General features: G+C 40.9%; 2 protein-coding genes and 1 long non-coding RNA gene across 4 annotated transcripts; 2 read left to right on the plus strand and 1 right to left on the minus strand.

Moving 5' to 3' along the window:
• Positions 1 to 1831: 1831 nt before the first annotated feature.
• fgf3 (fibroblast growth factor 3) lies at positions 1832 to 6557 on the plus strand. Its single transcript, XM_036980584.1, has 3 exons — positions 1832 to 2820; positions 4337 to 4440; positions 5109 to 6557. Exons 1-3 carry the CDS (start codon positions 2544 to 2546, stop codon positions 5493 to 5495), a joined length of 768 nt encoding a protein of 255 aa, XP_036836479.1. The 5' UTR covers positions 1832 to 2543; the 3' UTR covers positions 5496 to 6557.
• Positions 6558 to 7545: 988 nt separating this feature from the next.
• Positions 7546 to 26344, minus strand: LOC110526227. 2 transcript variants are annotated; one of them, XR_005052172.1, is made up of 3 exons: positions 25574 to 25751; positions 7969 to 8074; positions 7546 to 7768 (listed from the first exon to the last, which is right to left on the minus strand). It is a non-coding gene; the product is annotated as an uncharacterized LOC110526227 (long non-coding RNA). The 2 variants fall into 2 exon arrangements; XR_002473905.2 differs by lacking the exon at positions 25574 to 25751 and adding an exon at positions 26058 to 26344 and having other exon boundaries at positions 7552 to 7768.
• LOC110526226 (fibroblast growth factor 4B) lies at positions 14265 to 21753 on the plus strand. The gene is made up of 3 exons (XM_021607014.2): positions 14265 to 14969; positions 17412 to 17515; positions 18196 to 21753. Exons 1-3 carry the CDS (start codon positions 14675 to 14677, stop codon positions 18370 to 18372), a joined length of 576 nt encoding a protein of 191 aa, XP_021462689.2. The 5' UTR covers positions 14265 to 14674; the 3' UTR covers positions 18373 to 21753.
• Positions 26345 to 26433: the final 89 nt, after the last annotated feature.

The raw sequence follows: 26433 nt of genomic DNA on the forward strand, positions 1-26433 counted from the left end.
AGCATTGTTTTTTTTTTGTTTATCATTTTTCAAATGGATGCATACTCTTTGAAAAAAAAAAAGGTTATTGATAGAACCAAAAAGGGTTTGATTGCTTGCTTCATATATGGCACCCCTAAAGGTTCTATATAAAACCTTTTTGTAGAGTTCTTTGATCAGAACCCAATGGGTTCTTTTCAATGAACCAAAATTGGTTTCATATAGAACCCTTGGGTTCCATGTAGGGTTCTATATGCAACCAATTTCGGTTCTACATGTATAGAACCTTACGGGATGCCATATATATGAAGCAAGCATAGAACCATTTTTGGTTCTATCCAGAATATTTTTTTCTAAGAGTGTGGTATATCATGAAGCAGTCTTGCTAACACATTTAACCAAATGGATCATGGAGATGACACGTTGTTTAAAATAATAATCCACTCGTGTGTGTGTGTGTTGCGAAAATCAGACTGTTCATACAGATTATTACTGAGATGCTTTGTGAGCTGCTGTAGACCATAATTAAAATACTTTCTGAAAGAAATAGCGGACCACATCTTAAGTCCCAGCAACCCAACATCTGTCAGAATCAAGCCACATCAAGACAGTCTCTCTCAGAAATGGTCACCAGCACAGCGTATGAAATACATTGGTTGGCTGATGTTTTTGTATGTTGTCTCACTCGCAGGCGTCTATGATGCGCAATGCTGAATATGTTATGGCCACCTTTCTATTGACTAGTAAACTACTTATATTTGACAGACAGGGGTACCATAATACCGTATTCGAAGGGAAGACTAATTTTAAAAGTTCACTCCTTAGGGAGTTTTGAACTATGGCCTTCATAGCATTCTCTGGATTAGCGCCAAAGGACAGGGAGATTTGTAGACTGTGCTAATTACGAGAATAGTGACCATAATATGAACAAGAAGGAAGCAATTTTGGCAGTAGTCATTTGCGTGTTACTCTTCCGCCCACCGGCTACAACATAGCCGGATCCTTAATATTAGGAATAGAATAGCCTGGGACAGAGGAATGAATGAGCAGATTGTGCAGAAGGAGATAAAATATTACAAATTGTTGACTGCAATGGGGACGCAAACATTGGATTAATGCCAATAATGGTGCTTCTCGGCGTATTCAAATATTCTGGAAATATATAATGAAAAGTTTATTCTCCATCTTTTGATTTAAAGAAAAAGCTGTCGATTGTTAAGTCAAAATATAATTTAACGGTTTGCTCTCCCCGATGGCGATGATACGAAATTCTGAGGCTATCGGTCTGACAAAAGGTCGTTTCCGAAAAGTTATTCTGTTGCTTGCCACACTCCGTCACTGCGTTATTGGAGATAGGCGATGCTCTCCATCAGAAGCACACTGCTTGAAGATTCCGTTGTGAAAGTATCTCACCAAAACAAAGATTCGGACAAATTATAAAATACTAGAGCTCGTAAAAATGTATTGCGTAATCTTTAATGACACCTGCTAGCGTTAATAAATTGGTAGGACAGTCACTTGAGATATTTGGACCACCCTAAAAATGACTGAAATTAATATTTTAACGAATATATTCCGATTATTTGAGAGTATGAAACACATCACATAAATTAGGCTGTTTAGATTATCTGATCAAAATCCAATAGGAAAATGTCTGAAATGTAACCTAATTATGCAAATAATTGACAAACCCGAAGGCATGGGCAAACAAATGAAATGCTCCGAAACGCTCAGTTAAATTGAATCTATCAAACCACTTAAACAAACCCTAGCCTAATTTATAATATTATGAGAGACACTATTTTAAAATGGACCTAATAGGCCCTAAGAAACTTAACCCTAAAAAGGTGGTTCTCTGATCCTTGGGGGTGCTTGGTTAGGATAATTGAAAATAAACAAAAACATCTTCAAACTTTTATGTAAGACTCTTACCTTCACCTGTTAGACTGAATTGATAGGCGCACATGTCTTAAACCACAATGTATAATGTGGGATGTATTATTCGTTTTTGGGATATTTCAAAAGACGAGTTCAGAGGAAACCCCTGCCATCAGATGGCACGCTCTTTGAAATGCGGTTTTCCGCAATAAGCCACTGTGTGTAATGCTGTGTAATTTTATCCACGCTGCACTCTCTTGATTCACACAAGGCTGATACCTTGCCTCCCCCTTTCCTTTGTATCAATTGGTCGGAGTTCAGGCTATTGTCACTGGAAGGTTCTTTTATATCTGTGGACGCTGTCGATCAGCGAAATCTCACGATAGGCTCCTTGTAGGATCCAGAAGTTTTTGCAGTCCTCTGTAGAGAGAGCAAAGGTGACGACAACGCCAGGACGAGACCACACTGTTGTCAACGCGCCGGCTCTAATCGATGACCACGGCTTCACCAAATCACTTCAGATAAAGAGACTGCAGAGGAGCACTTCTACTTGCCAATGTTTCGTGGGCAGGATCGTTGCGTTTTGCCGACACGACAGCAAAGGCAAACGCCAACTCTTTAATGGGACCCCGGATGCCATTTCTATCCATTCTTGCCAGAATCTTACGATATACAGTCATGCCACAATGGTTATAATTCAGCTCCTGTTGTTGCTGAGTTTCTTGGACCAAAGCAAGCAGGATTATCTGTCTCCGAGGCTTGCTAGGACTTCAGGGGCGCCTTGTGCCATTGGCCAGGCGTGTGACCCAAGGCAGCGGAGAGATGCTGGGGGACGCGGTGGAGTCTACGAGCACCTCGGAGGAGCACCAAGATGCAGAAAACTTTACTGTGCAACTAAATATCATTTGCAAATACATCCAAGCGGGAAAATAGACGGTTCTCTTGAGGAAAACAACCAGTTAAGTAAGTATAGGCTATAATTAATTTTGTATTTCCTTTATATATGTGTAGCCTACACTTATATAAAAAAAGGTTTGGGGTAGAAACAAACATGGTTATATGCTTGCTTCATATGGCACCCCTTAAGGTTCTACCATGAACCGAAATTGGCTCCATATTAAACCCTATGGAACCCAAGGGTTCTGATCAAAGGGTTATTTATTTATTTATATATAATTATATATAAACCTTTAGGGGTACCATAATACATGAAGCAAGCAATATAACCTTTTTTGGTTCTATCCAGAACCTTTTTTTCTAAGAGTGTATATATTATGTTTTATATTGAAGATCTCATGTGGTTAATGAACACCATCTTTATACGCATTTTAAATAACTTAATTATAAAGGAAATGTGTTATATTTAATCCTTTGTTTTAATTGTGTGGCGCTGGAAGTATCATTCCATGCGATTTGAACTAGATTTTCATTCATAGCTGTATTAAGGTGGTAGCCTATAGCCTACATTTGGCTCCCAATTTTTTTCATTAAAGATGTAGAAAAGTGTGTGTATATCTTGATACCTATAGCTAAAGCTGTGACCGTAAAGTGTATATATTTGCCTCTGTGGGACAACATTGGTTTAAAATAAGTTATGCGTGCTCTCTATAAAACAGTATTAGCCTATGGGGTACAGTAGATCATATAGACGACAACACCGGTAGGTAAGCTTGTGAAGCATACTTGTGCAGCAATCTTTACCGAACTGATCACTTCCCGCTGTTCCCCAAGTAAACTGCCTCCAGGCTACTTCATCAGGGTCAACATTACGGTGTGCACAGATAAGTGGTATACTGAATGGTTTCCTCTTTGACTTGGGCAGTGTAATCATGTTTGTAGATCTTTGAAAACGTGACCAGAGGACACTTGTTCTCTGTTTTATTTAAACACTTAGGCCTAGTCACTTATCAGACAACAGAGCTCCCATTAGCCAAACCCAAACACTAAAATGAGGCCTATTTCCATATGAACATCAGAATTAACAGACTGACACACAATAGCTGAGTCGTAGCGGATGTATTTATCCAATCAAAGACGATTACACGAAACCACTGAATACCCTACATAGACTAAATCAATGGATGAGGATAGAGCAAATAAACCCAAACGTAATATTTTTCAATCTTACATCTTCTAAACATCCAATTGGCTTTTCATTTATCCAAATTATTTGCGCGCAAATGGACTTTTGTGATGACATTTCAACCAACAATTAAAAAAAAGATACACAGTACTGGCTATTTTATTGACATTTCATAGTCGTTGTATTTCGACATCCGACATTTAACCAAAACGCGTAACGTTTATTATCCAGATAAACCCAACGTTTTTCTGTGCGTAATGGAGCCCAAGGACTTCGAAGCCACTGCAATGTCATCAAGATGATAGCGTCATGAAGGAGAGTACGACTACTCCTATAGCTGGACGTAAATGTTCTTCAGAATGCATCAATGCATAACATTTGGTCTCATCTTCTCAGGCATCATGGAGATCACAGCAGTTGATGTTGGAGTGGTAGCGATAAAGGGGATATTTTCCGGGAGATATCTGGCCATGAATGATAAAGGACGTCTATACGCCTCGGTAAGTGTTATGTCACATTTGCCAAGATACCTAGATATGCATTTAGAGGATTCGGTAAAAAAAAGGAGCGCTATTTGATTCCATCTAGCCACTGTGGTGTTTATCTTGTGTAAAACTGCACCAAACTGTAGGGATTTCCCTAAACAACCTCTCTTACGTGAGGTTTGTGCGACTTCTCCAACTAATTGGTCACTGCTCTAGTTCAAGAGTTTGAAGCAGCCCAGCATTGCAAGGCAATATGATCAATCAAATGGAATGTGTTTGTGTGGGTGTCTGTGTTTGGTTTTACTATCTTTGTGGGGACCAGAAGTCCTCACAAGTGGGGACAAATCGCTGGTCCGCACAAGGAAAATGTGTATATTTTAGGCTTAGGGGTTTCTGTTAGAATTAGGGTTAGGGAAAATAGTATTTTGAATGGGAATCAATTGCTTGGTCCTCACAAAGATAGCAAAACAAACATATGTGTGTGTGTGTGTGTGTCAGTGAATCAAGGAGGTCTATTTGAATAGCTTATGCAGTAATCATGTGAAATTGTGATTTCATAGATTCAGGTCTATTTGAGCATTGGTCCAGGGCCATAAATTAAGGATTAATGAAAGGACTGATTGACAATGATGGAAGGTTGACCATGATGAAAGGTTAAATCAACATTTTTTTTTCTCTTTCAGGATGTGTTCAACCAGGAGTGTGAGTTCCTGGAGCGGATTCATGAGCTGGGCTACAACACCTATGCTTCAAGACACCACTCCACCCTGCAGCCCCCTGCAGGGGGTGGCAGTGGCAAACGACGAGCCACTGCCAAGAGGCAGTGGTATGTGTCCATCAATGGGAAAGGCCGGCCAAGGAGGGGCTTTAAGACGCGCAGCACTGACAAAGCCTCCCTTTTCCTGCCTCGAGTGCTAGGCAATAAGGACCATGAGATGGTGCGAAAGCTCCGTGACAGCCAGAGGCACCCAGCTGGACAGCAGAGTCCCCCTATGGGCCGGGCTGAGCACCGGAGACGGAGACACCGGGCCAGGGGAAGAAAGGGTAGAACCAAGAGGCCTAGTGACTGACTGACACTAGCCACTGCCCGAGAGCAGTAGGCCCTATTTATCCGCTAAGGAACACCAGTTCACAGCACATGAAACTGACCAAAAATGAACTTACTGAAATATCGGCCTTAGATACTTGGATCAGCCAGCGGCAGCACAACTATACTTTGTTGTGCAAGCTCCCTCCAAAATCCTTGCCTGGGATACATGCAACTCAAACCATCCCCTACAACTATTGCAATACCAACACAAGATTTGCCTGGGAATTCGAGTTAGGCACATATATCTGAAGTTAGAGCTACCAATACACAAGTATGAAAGGATGATAGGTTTGGTGTTTGTTTTGTACATACACTTGTGAATGCAACTAAAGTCAATACAGCTGGATATCTTCCAACTGTTGTATTACCTGGAAAGAGTTGTTTTTGTGTTCTTGTGGAACTTTTTAAAGATACATATGTGTACAGTTATTTTTTTAATATCAGTTTCATTTATCAGCGGCTTTAATGTGGGAAAATGAGTGCGTGTAAGAACTGGACATCATTCAAGTGCTTACAGATACCAAGGAGGTGGTATGGTCCATCGTTCAAGTTCTTACAGATACCAAGGAGGTGGTGTGCTCCATCATTCTAGTGCTTACAGATACCAAGGAGGTGGTATGCTCCATCATTCTAGTGCTTACAGATACCAAGGAGGTGGTATGCTCCATCATTCTAGTGCTTACAGATACCAAGGAAGTGGTATGCTCCATCATTCTAGTGCTTACAGATACCAAGGAGGTGGTATGCTCCATCATTCTAGTGCTTAAGATACCAAGGAGGTGGTATGCTCCATCATTCTAGTGCTTACAGATACCAAGGAGGTGGTATGCTCCATCATTCTAGTGCTTACAGATACCAAGGAGGTGGTATGCTCCATCATTCTAGTGCTTACAGATACCAAGGAGGTGGTATGCTCCATCATTCTAGTGCTTACAGATACCAAGGAGGTGGTATGCTCCATCATTCTAGTGCTTACAGATACCAAGGAGGTGGTATGCTCCATCATTCTAGTGCTTACAGATACCAAGGAGGTGGTATGCTCCATCATTCTAGTGCTTACAGATACCAAGGAGGTGGTATGCTCCATCATTCTAGTGCTTACAGATACCAAGGAGGTGGTATGCTCCATCATTCTAGTGCTTACAGATACCAAGGAGGTGGTATGCTCCAGAAAAATAGAAATACAGCAAAGCACTTTTTCATACGAACATAAAAAGAAAACAAGCAAAAACATGGGAACACATTTATTTTGAAATGTACTTATGTGATAGTCTACTGTCTGTAAACTGCGAGAAGTACTTTGTATATTACTAATGATATGAATATTTATTTGGTACCTGTGTTTAAGTTATTGATGAGATTGTTTCTACATTTACCAATGTTATAATTTTTTAAAACGTTGTTGTAACCAACCAGGCGTGCCGTGCCCCTCACTCAAAACAAGATATATTGTCAAAACAAAATGGTCAATCTGACTTGTCAAACATTACCATGTTTTGTTAATTGGTGTAACTAGCTAGTACAACTGAACAGACAAACTACATAAAATGTACTTACCGAATCATCTGTCAATTTTTGGGGCATGAGACCACACTCAGCAGACTCCGTCTTGTCCTGCCCATGACCATGTTTTGCACTTCACCGTGGGCTTGGGTTAATCTCTGTCAGTCCTGACCTCACTGTTCCTACACCAGGTAGAACCTAGCTTTGGCCTTCCATGTTACTCATAGATTGCTGTTCTGTTCAGAGCATGGGGGATACAGCTTTGTTCCACTCCATGTTTACACAAATATGTAATTGTCATGATTTCTCTCACCACCAATCAATTATTTTACGGTGAATGTTGAGTCATGAGGCTATAGTGAACACTGTAACATGTAAACAATAAACTATTAATTATTTTGATTAATGTCATATGGAAATGTTTAACCTGTAAACATTGTGTTTAAAAGGGATTCTGGGGTTAAGAGGGAGGTCTAATTTTAGCATCAGAGTTACTTCTCAATGTAAGGTGATTTTTACAGTTTCAAAATAATATAGGCTACTGATGGCAACATGTACATTTTAAAAGCTGAATGGTTGTTTATTTTCAAGTACCAGGACTTTGTAGCTTGCTTTCATCATTCCAAAATAGTGTGATCCCACAGTCCTGAAGTAGAATGTCTCATGGCCTTCCAGCAGAATGGAACTCTCTCAGGGGAACCAATCCCTTCTGTGTGCTGTACCCTTCTCACTCATTCAGAGTGACTGCACCTGTTTTAATGAGAGAAGAAGTGTTAGGGATACAGTAAGATATTTTTTTTCAAATTGAGCGTTTAAAAAAAATTGCAAGCGCTGAATCTGGTCATTGACTGTTCAATTCAAGTTTAGATGAAAAACTGAACCTAGCAACCAACCACTGACTGTGCGTTGCTCAATCTATAGGAGCATATAAAATAAGTGTTATCCTATACCTTGAGGTTCAGAAAGCTTCCTGAGCATGACAATAGAACGTCTCTGGGGGAACCTGGGAAGCTGTGTCGACCAAAGCTTCAGATCCAATAAACAAGGCAATCCCTCCTGAAAAAGAAACCGTGTGATAGAAAGTGTAACATGTTGCTATAGTTTGTTATGAATGCCAAACTCTTATATTACTTAACAGGAATGTGGGACTTCAGATAAGTGGAAGTACTTGAATTAGCCTTCGCCTTTCCCCACCCGCTGTCTTATTTTCAACTCAGCTGCATCTCGTCTAATCTGACGGGACAAATCTTATCTTCATCTCCATAGGCTAAGCAGTCACCCTACAAAGATATGCATTTATCAGCCGGACAATAAGATCTACATTCTGATGTAGCCGAATATCCGCTGGCTGACGAAAATATATATTTCCCATGAGAGCATTAGACGAGAATTATATATACACTGAACAAAAATATAAACGCAACTATTTAAACAATTTCATTGAGTTACAGTTGATAAGGAAATCAGTCAATTGAAATACATCTATTAGGCCCTAATCTATGGATTTCACACGACTGAGCAGGGGAGCAACCATAGGCCCACCTAATTGGAAGCCAGGCCCACCTACTGGGGAGCCAGGCCCAGCCAATTAGAATGAGTTTTTCCCCAAGGTCTTAATTACAGACAGAAATACTCCTCAGTTTCATCAGCTGTCCAGGTGGTTGGTCTCAGACGATCCCGCAGGTGAAGAAGCCCGATGTGGAAGTCCTGGGCTGGGTGGTTATATGTGGCCTGCGGTTGTGAGGCTGATTGGACGTACTGCCAAATTCTCTAAAATTACATTGAAGGCGGCTTATGGTAGAGAAATTAACATTATATTATCTGGCAACAGCTCTGGTGGACATTTCTGCAGTCAGCATGTCAATTGCACACACCCTCAAAACTTGAGACTTCTGTGGCATTGTGTTGTGTGACAAAACTGCACATTTTAGAGTGGCCTGTTATTGTATCCTGCACAAGGTGCACCTGTGTTATCGTGCTGTTAAATCAGCTTATTGATAAGCCACACCTGTCAGGTGGATGGATTATCTTGGCAAAGGAGAAATGCTCACTAACAGGGATGTATACAAATTTGTGAACAACATTTGAGCAAAGCAAGCTTTTTGTTCATGTAGAACATTTCTGGGATATTTTATTTCAGCACCATGAAACATGGGACCAACACTTTACATGTTGCGTTTATATTTTTGTTCAGTATAATTAACCCATCAATGTGTGACCCACTGGCATTTTGTAAGAGAAAAATAAAGAGACAGGATTAATTTAATTTGCATGTAAAGGTTGTAGCCTAGTCTGCCATGATAACCCAGTTGCAGTTATTCGTCAGACCTATATTTTAGACCCACAATTACACCCGGTCGGTCCACAAACAAAGTACAACATTTTTAAATGAATTGTTGATACCCTCCAATTAAATGTTGATATCGGCTTTATGGGACATGTTCATTCAACCTAATAGGAAGCATAAAGAAATCAGGAGTTCAAACTGATTTAGTTCAAACTGATTTCAATTGTAGAAATTGAGGCTACCATGCAGCTTGGCCCCTTCCGCATATTCCCACACAGATCATGTTTTTCTCCTGTTCCCCTCCGTGCTCCCGCAGAACATCGATTCAGGCACATGGCGCTCTTATTAGTTCAGTGGCATTAAGCAAGTAAACAAAAGCTCAGTAGTTAAGAGTTTGCGTCTCGACCGGGCGACTTCTGTTGACCCGCACAACACAATGTGTCGCCATGTCAAGGGGAGATGCTCATTAGCGCTCTAGCAAACTTCCCCTCCCACAGTCGACGCGGTAAAACCTGTAATGACATCCAGCGATTGAAGGCCTTTTATTCCACAACTACGGCAGACGGCGGGATAAACCATAGGCCATCACAGGTAAGGAAGCAGAGACTCCCTTTTCCCCCATCTATGGAAAGCATCTATTGTGTTAACTTGTAGACACTGCACCCTAGGGGTAGGACGTTAGGCTAGTGGTTTCCTAATAATACAAACGCTTTACAGAAAATGAGAAAATATATATATTTTTTGCAATTTATTATTTAGCCCAAACGTTTATAACGCGAAACATTAACATTCAACGTTTTACACTTTTCCGCTAAACAACGATTGTAGAAATGAAGCAATGCACATCAATTTGGATTTTTCAACAAATATATGGAGTGCAAATACTTTTCCTTTGAAACATCAAACGCTTATATACGCATATACGACACGAAATGTGACCTATATCAAATCAATAATGAGCTTATGAGCAAGTCATAATTTGAGCAAATTCAATATAATAACCACGCAATCGTCAAAATAATGATAAAACGAAGAGTGATCAAGATGCAAAGATGAAATCGAATAATTTGAATAAGCTACCATTATTGTTGCTTGAACATGTCATCTTAACAAATCAGTGAAAGATGTCCTATACCAAATTAAAATAGCAGGTATTCATTGTCTCGCCAACAGGAGACAGGCCCTCATGCCTGTCGAATTGGTGTGGCCAGGAATTCCACCTTCACATAACCTGTGGGAGGCAATTTATCACTGTCCTGTGCAGGCCGTCTGCACTGCTTACCATGACCTCTCAGCCAAAGAGACATTTCACTGTTTTGGTTTTCAAATATTTTATTTGTTGAGCATCTTCCAAGTGGTCAAATAACTTGACTGAGGAGTGACATATTGACGTGAACTAAATGATGCTTATATAAATATAGACACAATTTCCAAATTGTGTGAGACTGTCTCAAATAGTATTTGTTGCGCATCAGCAAGTATTTATAAGATGCCGTGAAATAATGAGCAAAAGTTAAAATCACGACTTATATCCCACAAGAGTGATAGGCCTTTGAAGTAGGCCTATTGATCTATTGACGGTAAAATAAAAAAGTGACGTAGCCTACCTGGAAAACATCCACCCCTGAGTCTATAGGAAAATTGTTATACCATTTTTTTGGTAAACACATTTGACACAATTAGTGACATTCACTTTAAAATGTTCTTTCACCAGCAGAACGAAAACGATAAAGAAATGATAAGTCACTGAAATGGCTGATTTGTTCACCTACTGCCAGTTAGCCTGGCTGACGCAACCCACGTGATATAGGAGGTCGCCGAGTTTGGTATCAGCAGTAACTGCTAGTAGTAAGCATCATAGAAGATCAAACCAGGATGATTTCTCCCTTTATAGGCAAAAAGATAGACACTGGCCAAATCAAACTTGAAATATCATCAAGTGGATGATATTCAAATGAACAAAATTGTGGAAATGCTCAGTTTCAGCACTGAAGAAATATGAAACAAATCGAATACAGCTTTGAATGATTTCACTCATAAAATACATAGTCAAGTATGACTTTAGGTCATGTGCACTATGCAAAATCCTAGACCTAGAGCATGCTAAAATGTTATCATCGTGTTCCTTTTCACAAAATAGATTTCAAATAGGGGTATCAAGTGTATAGCTTCTACGGTTTGTATCGGGTTGTTTTACAAATGTGCAGTTACGGGTGTTACTATCACAGCCTATCAACGCATAGCCTACAAGTTGAGTGTATAGATAGATCACAGTTGCATGCGGTTGGGTCAATGTCATTTAAAGCTCGCACATTTATAATTTATAAATCCCGATTACAACCTAAACAAAAAGGTTTAAAGTTGAGTGACTGGATCGGTGAACAAACAGTCCCTTGCATAATACACTATAGCGCTCTGCCAGCTGTCTTTTGTAAGTGGACAAGGGGTGGGTTATCACGTGCAAGACATGAGGGCAATTTAAGTGTATGGTTTAAGTGTACGGTGTCCCTCAATCGTCAGGTAGGGCGAAAGCAGAGGCAGACATCATAGACACTTGTCGATTGCCTTGCTGACCATGAGAGATTGTGTGAAGAGAACAATATATTTGGACCAAAACAGGCTACAACCACCTGCCAATTGACGAAAGTGCTGTCAGATTCAAACATCCTCTTTACACATTAATGGTGTCCTTGTTTTAACAGGTTTAAAGACATGCTCAAAAATTACAGGCTTAGATGTGGAATAACCTCAAGCAATCAAGACAGAAACGTCGAGAATGTATTCAGTCAAATGTCAGTGGAAAAAAAATATTGAGCAACCGAACTACTAACACGAAGACAGTAAAACAAAACAAAAAAGTCGTACAAAACGTTACCCATTGATAGCGAATCCCAATGCAGCGCGATGTGTAGCCTACTTAAAAATGCGGATACACATTACAGTACCATGGAGAGCAGCACCACAGCAATACATGAAAGGAAAAACGTCACTTATTGAAGTATGGCAAATAACTTGCATCTGCAGAAGACCGTTAGAAACTGTCTAAGTCCGTTATATTTGCTTGAAAAAGTCTGCAAGTTATTAAATCAATTCTTAAAACATTTGTTTGGGTTGTCCGATTTTTGTCCAAGCTTTTTGACGTCTGCTTCATTTATACAATAGTTTATTTCCCCTCACTTATAAGGAATTGATCCAAAACGAAACCAGGGGAAAGTATAGGCCTGAAGCTCAGTTGACATGGGGGGAAAACCTCCAGAATCGATGCTCAAACGTGTACAAATAGACCAACGTTGATCGCTGCCAACGCAACAACAAATGTCACTCCCGATCTTTTTGACGATCCATAAGGCAGAGAACAAACAGCCCACGTGTGAGACACAGAAAAAGATCAAATGAACCGACTGAAAAAGACACGCTGCCTGCTGATGACACAGAAGACGCATAGTGAACTAGCGAACCCAGGAGAGAGGGGCCGCCAAGCTAAAGGTTGAACAACTCGGGGTACGGCTCCAAGATCTGACTGCATTTAAAGTTCCAATTTGCAGCATAGAGTGGGGGGGGGGGGGGAATGTTATTAACCTATACATTGAGAATTACCCAACCGTGAACATGAGAAAAAGTTTTCATGAGAATCATCAGCTTGTGACTGGGGGGGGTTCAGGGTCCACAAGAGCGCCGGTAAACCCACCAACGATTTCCAAGGAATAGTTTGTTTCTTTCTCTACGCATAGCGATCTCAGTGTATTAGAGATACACGAAAAGGCAGAAGAAGAAAAAAAAAGGCACCAGAGTGCACTCAAGATTAAACATATTTTACTTAACAGTTTTGACTAGACTAATGAAAATATTGTTTCCCCCAATCCATTTCACCAACGTGTAGAGATGTAAGTAACTTATGTATTGTAGAAGCAAAATGGGCGGCTTATAGTAGACAGTTCATGCAGACTGTCTCTCTCTCTTTTTTCTTATTCGGAGTTCAACGTAAAGACCGGCACTGGGGTGATATTTTTAGTCCCTTAAACTCCCTCAAACACTGTAGGCTGCACTGCAGTGTTGGCAAGGATGGCTTTTCAATCGGCCCTCTTACCAATATTGGTCTTGGGACTGATGACTAGTTTGGTGCGGGATGGAATTTGGGCATTATTTGGACACAGACGAACGCAGTAACTGAAAACAAGAACAATTGCTTTGGGGACACTGATATTGGCCATGTAACACAAACCTTTTTTTCCCCCCAATATTATTCACTAAGCTTATGGACCACATGAAACGTGAGCAAACATTCTGCATTGTCCACATTCTCAAATGTGTTCGTAGATTGAATAATAATTGTTTATCATTATCAGCGATGTTATAGTCTACACTTTATTGATGTTATTGTAACTATGACAAAGCTAGAGCCAGCAATAGCCTAATGACTCACATTGTCGCGATATCCTCCACAAGGCAGGCTCTCTAACGGAATAAGTCGTGAATGGCTTTTCTGTGCCACTATTTTCACTGTGCAGATTATCAGTCGGAGCATCTACTTATCATGCTTTTCATATTCTATTTAGTCTCACCATTGTTCTCTTTAAGAACCGGGGTATTTTTTTCTGCCAGTCTTAAATTAGTGTTTTCAATTCGATGAATTCAACTTTTGTTTTTTCCTGTTATTGTTCATTTATAGAACTGTCTCCTGTCTGACACCGCAGTCAGTAAACTTGGCTATTTCCTATTTTACATCCTCCCATACATAAATTATTTCATTTCAGTCCGATAATGAAAGAAGCTTTACACAATGAAACCCTATTACAACGTCTTTATTCTAATTTTCACTATTAGATAAGGGCATTATTTGTATAGACAACTTCCCGCAGTCTTGCTCTTTTCAATATGAGTGAACACTGGCAAATGTCGTTTTGTTATCTGGGCAAGTCTAGTTTTGACATTTGTTAAAACGCCCCCCTCCCTTGGCACAGCATGTACATTATGAGGGCTCCATCTGTTTAAAGTCGCTTAGAATACTGTCCCGTGATGCAGTAGGTAGTGCGTGATGTAATTTCGCAGCAGATATAAATATCGTAGACGAGGGAAAAGCGGCATGGCTGAGCCGCGCTTGCCTAGACGGCCAACACTTCAACTTATACTTGGACAAGTTCGACTCGAATCTACACACGTTACCTCCGAGAGGGACAGTCATACCAAGCAATAATAGATGTCGCACCAACGGGAACTCATCTTTGTCTTGGAATGAGCGTCTTTTGTAGCTTTTTTTCATTCGTTCCTTTTTTCTTATTCGGAGTTCAACGTAAAGACCGGCACTGGGGTGATATTTTTAGTCACTTAAACTCCCTCAAACACTGTAGGCTACTGCAGTGTTGGCAAGGATGGCTTTTCAATCGGCCCTCTTACCAATATTGGTCTTGGGACTGATGACTAGTTTGGTGCGTTGTGCCCCCTTCCCTGGCAGGCTGAATGGCACAGTGGAACGACACTGGGAGACACTCTACTCGCGGTCCTTGGCTCGGATCCCCGGGGAGAAAAGAGAGATAAACCGGGACAGCGACTATCTTATGGGCATTAAACGGCTACGACGCCTTTATTGCAATGTAGGAATTGGGTTTCATATTCAAGTTTCACCCGATGGGAGAATAACAGGAGTGCACAGTGAAAACCGTTACAGTAAGTTCAACGTGATTATTTCGACTTTTCACGCATTAGACTGCCTCCTCGCATTAGTTGCATATGCCTCTTGTGCTGTCATTCCCAACCTGATCTCTGGCCTGCCTGGTCATTCCATGCACTTATAGCCCGTTCCCGTGCGAACCATTGGTATTAGAATAGGCCTAGGCTATTCATAAAATGAAATCCAATATTTCATAACATATTTCATGCAATCAATTATAAAAAAAAATATTAGTGACTTACGCCCCCAAACATTATTTATAAAAACACGTTTTTATGTGGCACTTGTTTATTCCAATTAGCCTATACTTATTTGAAGTGACTGCTAGATTGTGTCTTCATAAACATATTATCGCGATGAATATATGGCATATTATGTGATAGTGTCAGTGTCGGGGCAGGGGTCTCTTGGCACGGTTTGAAATGCCTCACCAATGTGTTTAATTTGAAAGTGGAATAGATAGGACTTGATTGCAGGATTAGAATGTGATTCTTATTTCACTGCTGATGAAATATGTTGTCTGTGTGGCATCGGTGACATGCAGTGCTATGCTAGCAATCTAAAAAGCGATGCTCCTATTAAATAAATAGGCCTAAGTGTCTTGTGTCAAAGGAGCAAATAAGGTGGGCATGCGTTGGAACATCTGGAGGCTAAAAATGACGTGTGGGTACTTTCCACTCTGAAACCAGTGTCTGAAATCAGAGATTTCTAGGAACCAAGCCAAGATCCAATACGTCCTAAAGTTAGGACGGAGATAAACCCATATGTTACGGTAAATTAACCCCTTGGCCTTGCGTGTCAAATTAATGTCCGCTCGAGACAAAGTCATATTCGATTACACTTGCAGACACAAATAACAAACATTTAATTGTCTAACAGTTGTCATTGAAAATATGATCCTATATCTTCTCAACGACGTAATGTGACAAATACGCCCCGATCGCCTATATCGAAAAGGTCTGCCTGTGAATGTAAAGGTTGTTTTGTGTTCCCTTGGCCTATTTTGAGACATGACATACAATTCAAGCGAGATACATTACATAGATTCTGTTTGAACAGTTCTAGTCGCCATAAAAACACATTCAAAAAGGGAGTCAGACATCATTCTGGACTCAAAAGTGACATATGATGCTTCCGTTTGCACACTTTTAACAAAAAGGCACAAGAACAGCATCAGAGGTCCATAGGCGTGCTTGATTGACCTGATCTGTAACAAATGATGTGTCAATGTGTGTTAATGCACTGGCAAACATTTCCTGTAAAATGTACAGTAACTTACTGTCAGCAATTGGCCAGTAGGTTACTAAATAATTTTACAGTACAGCTACTGTTATCCATTTTATGGTACCAAAAGTGTTACTGTATATTACTGGAAATACCCCTGCAGCGACATATTACCCAGTGTTCTTAGCAAGTTTTCATTTAGTTCATTCAACGGTGCTCTTGTCCTTAACAACTTATAGTCCGTGCATTCAACCAAGGTTTATAGCATGTAAAAAGTCATAGCACGTAAACATGTCTGTAACCATTACTGAAAATGTTGTTGTAGTTGAGGATACATTGATCTTCAATATAATTGTAATTACAACAAGATATCTTGTCAATACAATACTGAGATATTCATGGTAACTTGATTGCAGAGCAATGAAATACAGTGCACAGACATTAAAAGTGACCATTAAACTGTAAGAAAATGATTTCTACAGTATTTTACTGTAATTACAAGGGATTAGAGCAAGCAAGTTGGCTATATGCATTTGCATATTACCGCATACTAATGGTGCTTTCTATCACTTGCACTTCTAGAGGCTGAAACAAAGTCTTCCAAACTGGCCGATTACAGGGCAAATCAGGTCAAACGGACCTGGGTAAATATTCAACCATTAAAAAGGTTTATAAAACCCGCTACCACTCTGATCTGTTCACTATATACATTGAAATTGTCAGGGAACTACTACCACATATCACTTAAATTGGTACAGGACTCTCGCTATCAGATGCAACAAATATAGCCACTACAAGGCACGCCTTAAAATATGTTAATGAGCCAGCGATTCTTTCTCCTCCCACAATATTTCCCCCACAACGCACAATATTTTACAGTATGCTGCAGTAAAAACATAGCAAAACAGTACTTTATTGTTGAATTGCATTGAATATTTAACATTCACAATGGCTAATTTCATTATATATTACACAATACCAACTGATATTTGGTGTTTTATAATCATTTGCACTTTAGGCCTTAACAAAAGCTTCTAAACTGCCAGTGACTACAAGCCTCTTTCTTGGAGGATGCATGCTTGCACATTTAACATTTTTAAATATAAAAAAAAGTTTGTTTCTGTCTCCAGAAATGAGCGAAATCAACTGACGACGTGATATGAAGTTAGTTGCTTGTGAACCACATACAAGACTATTTGTTTTCTTCTTTCCAGGTCTCCTTGAGATATCTCCAGTAGAGAGAGGAGTTGTGACAATCTTTGGCGTCCAAAGCAGTCTATTCGTGGCCATGAACAGCAAAGGGAAGCTGTACGGATCTGTGAGTGTACGAGATGATTTACGGTTGATTTCTGCCGGGAGATGTTATTATCGGTAGCCTACTCGATGACATGTCACCATTTGAGCTGTAGCAACCACTTCCTCTGCTACATACACCGCAGCACCCCCGACAGCTCCTTTCCGCGTCACATTGTTGGGCTGGGTTATGGCATGTTTCCAGTGCCTGGCCGTGTTTTCATTGTGGGCCGGATAAACCCAGGAACGGTAGCGCAGTAGATCATTCAGACTGCGCATTCCATTCTTAGCATTGCCAGCCACCACATGCACCTACTGTCTTTCTCAGAGTAAAGATAAACTGGCCAAAAAGACCACCCACACACACTGCCTATAGACCCCACCACACAGCACATTCATGAATGTTCTTGATGGGATAGTTAAATAGTTGGATTGTGGCTCTTACGTAATCGGTTTTAATCACCTGCCCCAGTTATCCCTACCTAACAAAAGCATCAACAAATGCAAAAACCAAGCAGTCAAATAGACTAACCTACCCCCATGTCATTCATTAAAGGATATATGGCATATAACTGTTAACATTATACAATATTTTGTCAAGTTTCAATTTCCACAAAGTAGGTAACGTCTTGTCTATGCAATTATACTGCTCATACTACACCTGTAGCCTGTAATTAAACATCATTCTAATCTTCTCTGTTTTAGGTTCATTACAACAACGAGTGCAAATTCAAAGAAACTCTCCTGGCAAATAATTACAACGCTTACGAATCGGTGGCATACCCAACGATGTACATTGGACTAAGCAAGACTGGTAAAACAAAAAGGGGAAACCGAGTGTCACCAGCCATGACGGTGACGCATTTCTTGCCAAGAATCTGAGTCACTCAGAAATAGACTTAACCTCAAAGGTGGGGTGAGGGGGACTCAAAATGATGCACTTTTAACTGGAGTTTTATGCAAGACTAAGTGTATCATCCTGTTTAAAATGTTATGTATAAGTTTGTATATCAGTTTATTTATTATGTAAAACAATTTTGTATTTGGGCAGGAAACAGGTCCTCACATCAGGGGGAATTTCAGAAATCAACACATTTATTTATGTTTTTTAATTTATCCGAAGTCTGCTGCTATTAAGTGTTTGGGTAAGTGAGATTCCTTTGTTGAATTATGGTTTTCTTTGCACTGTTTATAGACAAAATATTCTACAGCGACAGAGCAAAGGATACTTTTGTATGACTTATTTTTCTTCTATGGAATTAACTTCTAAGTCTTAGACCGATGTTCAAACAAGGGAAATATCAAATGATTGGTTTTAGAAGCAGAAGCAATTGTCCAATGGCAGGACTCTTTGTAGGCATTGGAGTCTAATTGAAACAGTATCAGCTTACTACTGGTTACAGAATGAGCCGCGTTGAAGTCCTATCCTCTCAAATCTGTTTTTAGCTCTGCCAGGGGGTTGAACTTTGAACTTTTCTGCAGTCAATCTTTGTCAGATCTATAAGACTCTGGATAGAGAGAGGCATCTTCTTGACATTGTATAAGCAGAGAATTTGAGAGTTTATAGGCAAGGTCAGTGTGCTGACACACAAGGCAGAAACCATAGCCATGGCTCTATAACATACAGCTTTTACGAGGGGAAGTAAAAAAAAATCAAAGTCCTCAGCTGTATAGAGGATATATGGATCCCAAAATGATTAATTGAAATCATCACAAGTTCCGCATCAGAGCTCCTCCCTGAGTGCAAAAAAAGAAGATAATGTAATGATTGTCACAGGTTGTTTTCCCCAAGTGTGTACACCGAAAAGGTATACTTTTTTTTTTTTTTTTTTTTTTTGGGGGGGGGGCATGCATTGCCTCCCATTTCTTCCCATTGCCCCACTGTCCTTGTTATCTATCCTCTACCTCACATAATCAACAAATCCCCTCAAAACTTCTCTAAAGTTTGTCCTGTAGTAACTCTGTTGAACCAGTTTGAGATTAGCCCTAATCTTCTCGGAGCACCATGCCATAGGCAGAAGTTCAGGCAGCCATTTTGTCCCAGTTGCGCCTTGTCACGTTTGAGCTATCTTTACCCTGTGATTTACTTTTAGAAAGGATGATCATGGTGGGAATATTTACAGACAGCTGTTAGACTGCACTATATGCTTAACCGGTAACCCTATATTTTTCTCTATATATTTTGTAAATATAACCCCTGGTAACTGGCGGAGCAGAGCGATGCTGCTTCAAAAAGTCTGTTATTCCTCCTTTGGGATCATTCATTCACAGACGAAGGGGATTGACCAGGAGATGGCCCATGCCAGAGGGTGTCTCTCTCTCTCTGTCTGTAGTCCCAGTCGGTATTCGCTTAATAATAAGGAATTCCCTCCACCACAAATTGGGGAAAAAACAACATTCTTTCCTATTGACCTCCATTGTAAAAGAGGCAACTTTCTTCATCGTTTTTTTACAATGTCGAAAAGCTGCTGTGTTCAACGTAACCAGGTCAAAAAATCCTGACCTACGGTTTGCAATGCTCCCACGTAGGGAAATAGAGCCTGCGAGAAGAGCCCTGTGCTGGGGCTTCAGGCTAGTCGGCGTGGGAGAGAGCGGGAAATCTGGGGACCCGGTGTCCAAGTAGGCTACACCTAGCTATGTGTGTGGAAAACATTTCATCACAGCTAAGACATTTAACTTGCTTAGTATAGTCCATTTGTAACTCCACTCATTACTTGTAGCTGTATAAGCCATTTGTTTGTGTTGTTGGTTTTGGCTAATGTTAGCTAGCTACCACTAACGTGGCTGCTAGCACGGTCATGAAAAGGGGCATAAGGGAAGACCTACAATGTTACGTTTTTTTGTTGTTCTATAAGTAGTGAGAACACTAGGAAGCTGGCAATGTTGAAAAGTTATCTTTAGGCATGTTGTACTTTTCGCAAATGTTATTTTGTAATTGACTAAAACAAGCAGACAACAAGAAAGTTGCATTTGAAAAAGGTAACGTTTTTACTCTGAGCCAACAGAGCAACCTATGTTGCGGATGTTTTCCCCACAAGCGGGCCGGGCTGCAGCGTTCTATCTAATACCGACTGGGACTATTAGAATAGTTCTAGATTGTACGATGGTGTTCATTCTCTTCTGAGAGGGTTCCATCTCAGGTTCAACATTCCACATACCATGGCAGTTTACAAGGTGCAGTACTGATTTCAGACAACTCAAACTGGAAGCGAAGGCCCAGTGTTTTATATTCAATATAACAAAAGTAACAATAGCGTCCAAATCCTGAGAAATCTAACGAGGCGTAACTTTTGACACAGCAAATAGCTTTTCTAAATGCATCTCACTGGGTAGTAGTAAAAAATAGAATGGCTGAGGCTCCAGCAAATATCTCAGGGTGTTGTTGGTGAACTCTCGGTGTCCATTTCTAAACACCTGCTGTGGAAGTCTAGGTCTCCCGTAAAACAATCCTAACCTAGATCCCGTCTTGCCCTTCAAAAAAAAAGACACGAGCACACGGCAGCCAAAATGAGTCAAGACTACGATGCTCTTGTCTACCCTCCAGCTCCTGAGACCGACTGGTCAGAGAGCTATCCAATGCTGTACCAAACTTAATATTGTCACATATGACCTGGACGCTCAAAACACCTGTTGGTAATATTATTTAGTCACCCGAGACATCAGGCTGCACTGCCAATCCCATAACTATTTTCCTTTGCCACAGCTGTGCCAAACGTTCCCCAACAGACTGTTTTGCATGGCTCACCATAATGTTTACAAAAAGACTGAGAAGCCACTGGCAAATATTCTGTGACCTCTCCCATCGACCCTGTTCCAACCCCAGGAGAGTCACCTCATTTGCTTACACAGCAAGTGCACAAGCAACACAACACAAGTGCACAAGCAACACAACACAATGATCGGAGAAGTGCACCATGTAGACAAGAGAGTTTGAACAATTGTTCAGACATTTAAATCTATCCCTGAATCTATCTGATGAGACGGCACAGAGACAAGAACTTCAAGTGCAGAATAACGAGCATGTTGTCAGTGTTAAATGGTCATCATCTATTGTCTCCTCTGGGCGCTCATTTCTTCCACTGCGGTGCGGTTTCTGCACCCATTGGAGGGCTCTTGGGTCTCAAGTAACAAGTGCTTTGAGTCCTGTGGTCTTGTTACTCATCATCTCTATTATCTGTAGTTTTATACAGGTCTTGTTAAATTATTTTGACGTATGTGCTGTGCACATGACTAATGCCTAACTTAAATTTGAAGTTAATAAAACTCCCAATGTTGTAAAATGACTCTTTCTTGTCTGAACCCTTGTTGGAACATGTCTTCACAGACTATAAACATAGGAGTTCAGGATTCCAATGGCTCTCTAACGCACAGAGTTTCACATCAAATTCTATTTTATCTACCGCACTACAATACACACTATTCAATGGCGAAACCAGAAATATATCTGTCAAACTGAGGAGAGGAAAGAAAGTTACGTCAATTCCAAGTTATTTCTTTGTTGAACTGTCCATTTTGATAAATGCCTCAAAGAAAAATGGCCTTGGAAGAGTGAGACAGGTGTGGCCACTCAATACACATGTATTTCTGTCCACTGGGGAGCGCGAGCTAAATGGAGCCTCGTCTTTGCCTGAAAGAATGACAGCTTTCTGCTCCAGTAAACGGAGGCTGCAATGTTTAAGGATTGTAAACAATCCCTAAAAATAGTGGCTACACGCCATCCATCTGCCCTGACTCGATTGTCTGTCAACCAAATAAACATCCATCAACCCACGGGCCAACACGTCTTTCTATTTCAGATGTGCCTTTCAAGTTCTGTAAAACACAAAAGGACTTCACAGAGACAGCCAGGGAAACTTGCAACGATTTGTTCACTAACAGAGATGGGTAATTGAATGGTTGCCCAATGGCGCTATGTAAATAGGCAGCGGAGTGTTGGAGGATTCCAACGAGGTAAGGTTGAAGGTAGCCATTCTACATTTCCAATGTGACTTTGTCCCTCTGCCCTAACAGAGTTCAGTGAATACTAGGGGTTCGGCACTGGGGGACTGACACAAGGCATGTGACGTGAGGTAGAGTATCAAAGTCTTTGTGAAATAAACAAGTCAAACTAAATGTAATTAGCAACAAAAGAAAAAACGCTAAATAAGTGATATTGCGGAATTGTGAATGGCACAAACAATCTCCACAAACTCTGTTTTTCCCTGCCAAAAGCTATTTAAGACTGACAACTGCATACACGCACCCCCCAACATACACACAAATCAGTCTATTTAACGGCAAGATCATCAAGTGTCTAAAGCCATCCGCGTAGATGCCAGTTGTAAAGAATGATTAAAACATCACGCTGCAGTGGGATGGGGCCAGGCGTGTTGCTGACTGGCAGGGGCACCTTGAGCACTTAGTTATCTAGGCCCCCTCGCAGAGTCCCTGAATTCCATGGGTATCGCACCTCCTAAGCCCCAGCTTATAGGGTTTTGCTGCTTTATCCAGCCGGCAAACACAAGCGAAGCCTGAGTCTTTAACGCCAGTGAGACTGGATCATCTCTGAGGGGAAAAGGGGGCAATGAGAGGAGATGGATGAAGCGGGACGGGGCTCAATTGTTCTCTACTGTCAAAACAAAATGAGATTGTGTGGGGCTATCTATCCCTCATAAGCGCAGCAGCAGAGAGGATATTAATGGACATTTTTCTACGGTTGCATTATTCCCTGCTAATCAACCACAATATAGATGCTTCAGATTAACTAACTTCTCTCAAGACATCAATGAGTGGAGTTTTTTTGATCTATGGCACTATGACACTGTTAATTGGCTAAATAAAACAGTGAGGCGCTGAAGCACATCAGCCAGACGCAAGGAAATTCAAATAGCCACACCTGGCCTAAAACCACATGCAAACAACCGTTTGTGTTAACAAACACCTGGTGTACTATCAGGTGACTGGCTCCTCGGCGTAACCCTTGGTTTAGCTTTATTCAGCCACAATAATAGGCGGCATCTTTGGCAGACCGAGTGTGGTTGGCAGAACTTGGCACATAGGAGAGCATCAGAGCCAGGGTGTGTCACGCTGCTGCCCATTTCAGAGGCGTATTATTACATCACATAATGTTTCAGTGTAACACAGTAAAACCTTGATAGTGTCTCACTTGAATGTACTGCGACGCCGAGTCATGGAAATGTGAATATTTTTGTTCTAAATGGCTAAATCTATGGATTGAATTAGCCAAAACTTGACTTGACGTTGAAGTACCTTTCTTCAAGTCGAAATGCATTCCACCCATAACGTTTGCAATGTGGTGACGAGCGCGGGATATGGCTCAAAAACGTACCTCAATCCAGGGATGGAAGATGTCATTGTACTCTTAATTATCCCATTATCCAAAATGACAAATCGAGAAGATTAAAATACTGCTTGGTTTAACAAACAATTAAACTGCCATTTGCGTCCTCATGCTAGGGTAGCTTTAGCATTTACTAGCGTAAGGACGAAAAATGCTGACTCATTGAAAACGAGCAGTATTTCAATCTTCTTGATTTGTCATTTCGGATAATAGGATTGAGGCACGTTTTCGAGCCGCATCCCGCGCTCGTCAATGCGGTGCAAACATTATGGGTGGTGTGCGTTTCGAACCTGATAGGAATCAGATGTATTTACTGTTGATCCTCAGGTCGGCTAGGATTAACAGTCCCACAGTATTCCACCTGAAGATAAAACTCAAAACATTACAGAGAAAAACAACCAAACAGGCTTTGGATCAGAATGCAAAACACCAACTAGGTACAAATGCATACATCCCTACCAGAATCTTAAAGTGTGTGCTTAAAATATGTCTGAGAGGGAGAGGGGGGTGTATGTTTGAGATCCTCCAGATGTTTGCCTATAAAGACAAAGTACTTCAAAAGGTGCTGAAAAGACTCCACCCCCCTTTCACTTCCATGCTGTGTAATGCTTTCTGTCTTGGGGCATTTAGGAAATGACATAGACCTGTAATCATGGGGCCGATGGTCACCATTTCAGCAGAAACAGTGGAGGCCATGAGCCATTTCCCTTATTTCATGCAACAAACAAATTTCCTTGGAGATTTAGAAGATGGTTAAGCCTACTTACTGGGGAACTAGAACATGACTCTAAGTAACACATGCGTATTATGCAGCCAATGACATCACTCTGTGTGTGTCAACTTGTTTTGCCGGTTTCCCAATGCACTACAATAGCAGTGCATCCTATGCACAAAATCCTTCTGCAGTTTATGGAGTGACGATGGTATCCTTTATATGCTCTACTCTTTTCTCTCAGAATATTTATATTGTAAGACAGTATTTTTGAATGAGCCCCAAGTGGAGTGGCCTCAGTAAATCTTGGGCAACAGGATCAAAGCCACGTTACGCTGTTATCCTATGTTACAATAAAACTACAATATATGTATAATAACGGATGGAAGTTGCCTGCTAGTGAGTGCATTAGCAGAGCAATCAACTCTTATTCGATGGGACATCAGGATGACCACATAGGTCAATAGTGCTGTAGATCAGTAGGCCTATGAATGTCACATCCTCTGCACTGAGCGTCACACAGAAGCCATGGACTCATTTCAGCATGACATCATGTTTCTAAAGTCTTTCACCAGACAGTTCGGCCTGGCAAGAGAGCCTAGTTTAAACTGTGACTCAAGCAGTGCAATGAACATTACTCATTCATCCAAAGCATGAAGGCGTTCTCTCAAATGCCACCATCAGGTAACAGCACAGGATTGCAGTGCAGGCCTTCAATTCACTGTTGATGGGGCCATTGGTCGAGGCACGCGAACTGACTCTTACTAAGAGGTCTGGAGCAAACAATTCGCGAAGTCTACCAACAAGTATAAACACAACATTTTTGTCGCCATTCGATCATCAGAGGGCAGGAGCCTGTGTGAGACTATGGGCATGATACTGACTGACAAGGCATACTGATCAAAAGTAAAAGACAACATCAGCATGGCAATATGACTTTTCCTTTTCGGTATGCCTACAATTAAATGTAGCTATAAAAGGGTTAAGGCTACCATCTCATCTCGTTAACCAGCCTAGGTTCCCCTACTCACCATCAACCTCTATCACCCTGAACAGACGAGAAGACAGCTGGCCTCCGTGCAAATAAGGAAGGCAAATGCGCAGTGCACCAATTCAAGGCGTAAAAGTGCGCAAAAGCAGGCCTTTCCTTTCCAATATACTTGTAAACTTTGAAGACGTCATTAGCGCGAACTTCAACCAATTGCATGTGTCAAGGTAAGACTCCATGAAGCTCATGAAGACGGTTTTGAATTTAAAATTGATAATGTGGTATTGTGCGCCACCTAGTGAGTATAATGACATGGACCACTGAGTGAAAAAAAATCTGGTTTACAGAATTAGGCTATTTATTTTAGGCAGAGCACGGTCTGTAGTGGTTAGCCAGTAATCTTCAAGTAGTCTCCCGTTTAGTCGGTCAAATCATAATGTTATGAATAAAGTTAAAGACTTCAGTTTCATAAGGAATTCAAAACATGAATTTTGACAAATGTTGGCCTACTGGAATAAGGTACTCACCGAGAGATGTTGTCTCGACCGTCCACACAGTTTAATACTACCTGATCTGGCGTACTGCGCTTTGAAATGTCGGTCCTCGGCTGCATTTTCATGAATGGGGATATTTGCTCTAAATTACTGTTTAACTTCTATGTAGCCTCCATTTCACAGTCCACCGAGGAGTTCGTCAATTGACCACGAGTGCACACTAAACATCGGAAACCCTCGGTCAAAATCAGATAACAGAGGGGTAAATCTGTTATTTGTGCTAGTTGACCAAGTCCAACAAAGACAGATATGTTCCTGTGCCAGAGCTGGTTTGAATTACACATAATTTGTACCCTTGGTATTTCGTGAAATAATGGAACGCTCCCCGTGATTGAGCAATGGCAAACCG

The sequence above is a fragment of the Oncorhynchus mykiss genome, chromosome 6 (genome assembly GCF_013265735.2).
Source record: "Oncorhynchus mykiss isolate Arlee chromosome 6, USDA_OmykA_1.1, whole genome shotgun sequence".
NCBI classification, from domain to species: domain Eukaryota; kingdom Metazoa; phylum Chordata; class Actinopteri; order Salmoniformes; family Salmonidae; genus Oncorhynchus; species Oncorhynchus mykiss.

Bases quoted from the DNA above. Each gene is read 5' to 3' on its own strand.
- fgf3 (XM_036980584.1), top strand. From the start codon at position 2,544: ATGGTTATAATTCAGCTCCTGTTGTTGCTGAGTTTCTTGGACCAAAGC. The intron at 2,821-4,336 runs GTAAGTATAGGC...TCATCTTCTCAG, and splicing joins TGAGGAAAACAACCAGTTAA to GCATCATGGAGATCACAGCA. The intron at 4,441-5,108 runs GTAAGTGTTATG...TTTCTCTTTCAG, and splicing joins AAGGACGTCTATACGCCTCG to GATGTGTTCAACCAGGAGTG.
- LOC110526226 (XM_021607014.2), top strand. From the start codon at position 14,675: ATGGCTTTTCAATCGGCCCTCTTACCAATATTGGTCTTGGGACTGATG. The intron at 14,970-17,411 runs GTAAGTTCAACG...TCTTCTTTCCAG, and splicing joins GCACAGTGAAAACCGTTACA to GTCTCCTTGAGATATCTCCA. The intron at 17,516-18,195 runs GTGAGTGTACGA...TCTCTGTTTTAG, and splicing joins AAGGGAAGCTGTACGGATCT to GTTCATTACAACAACGAGTG.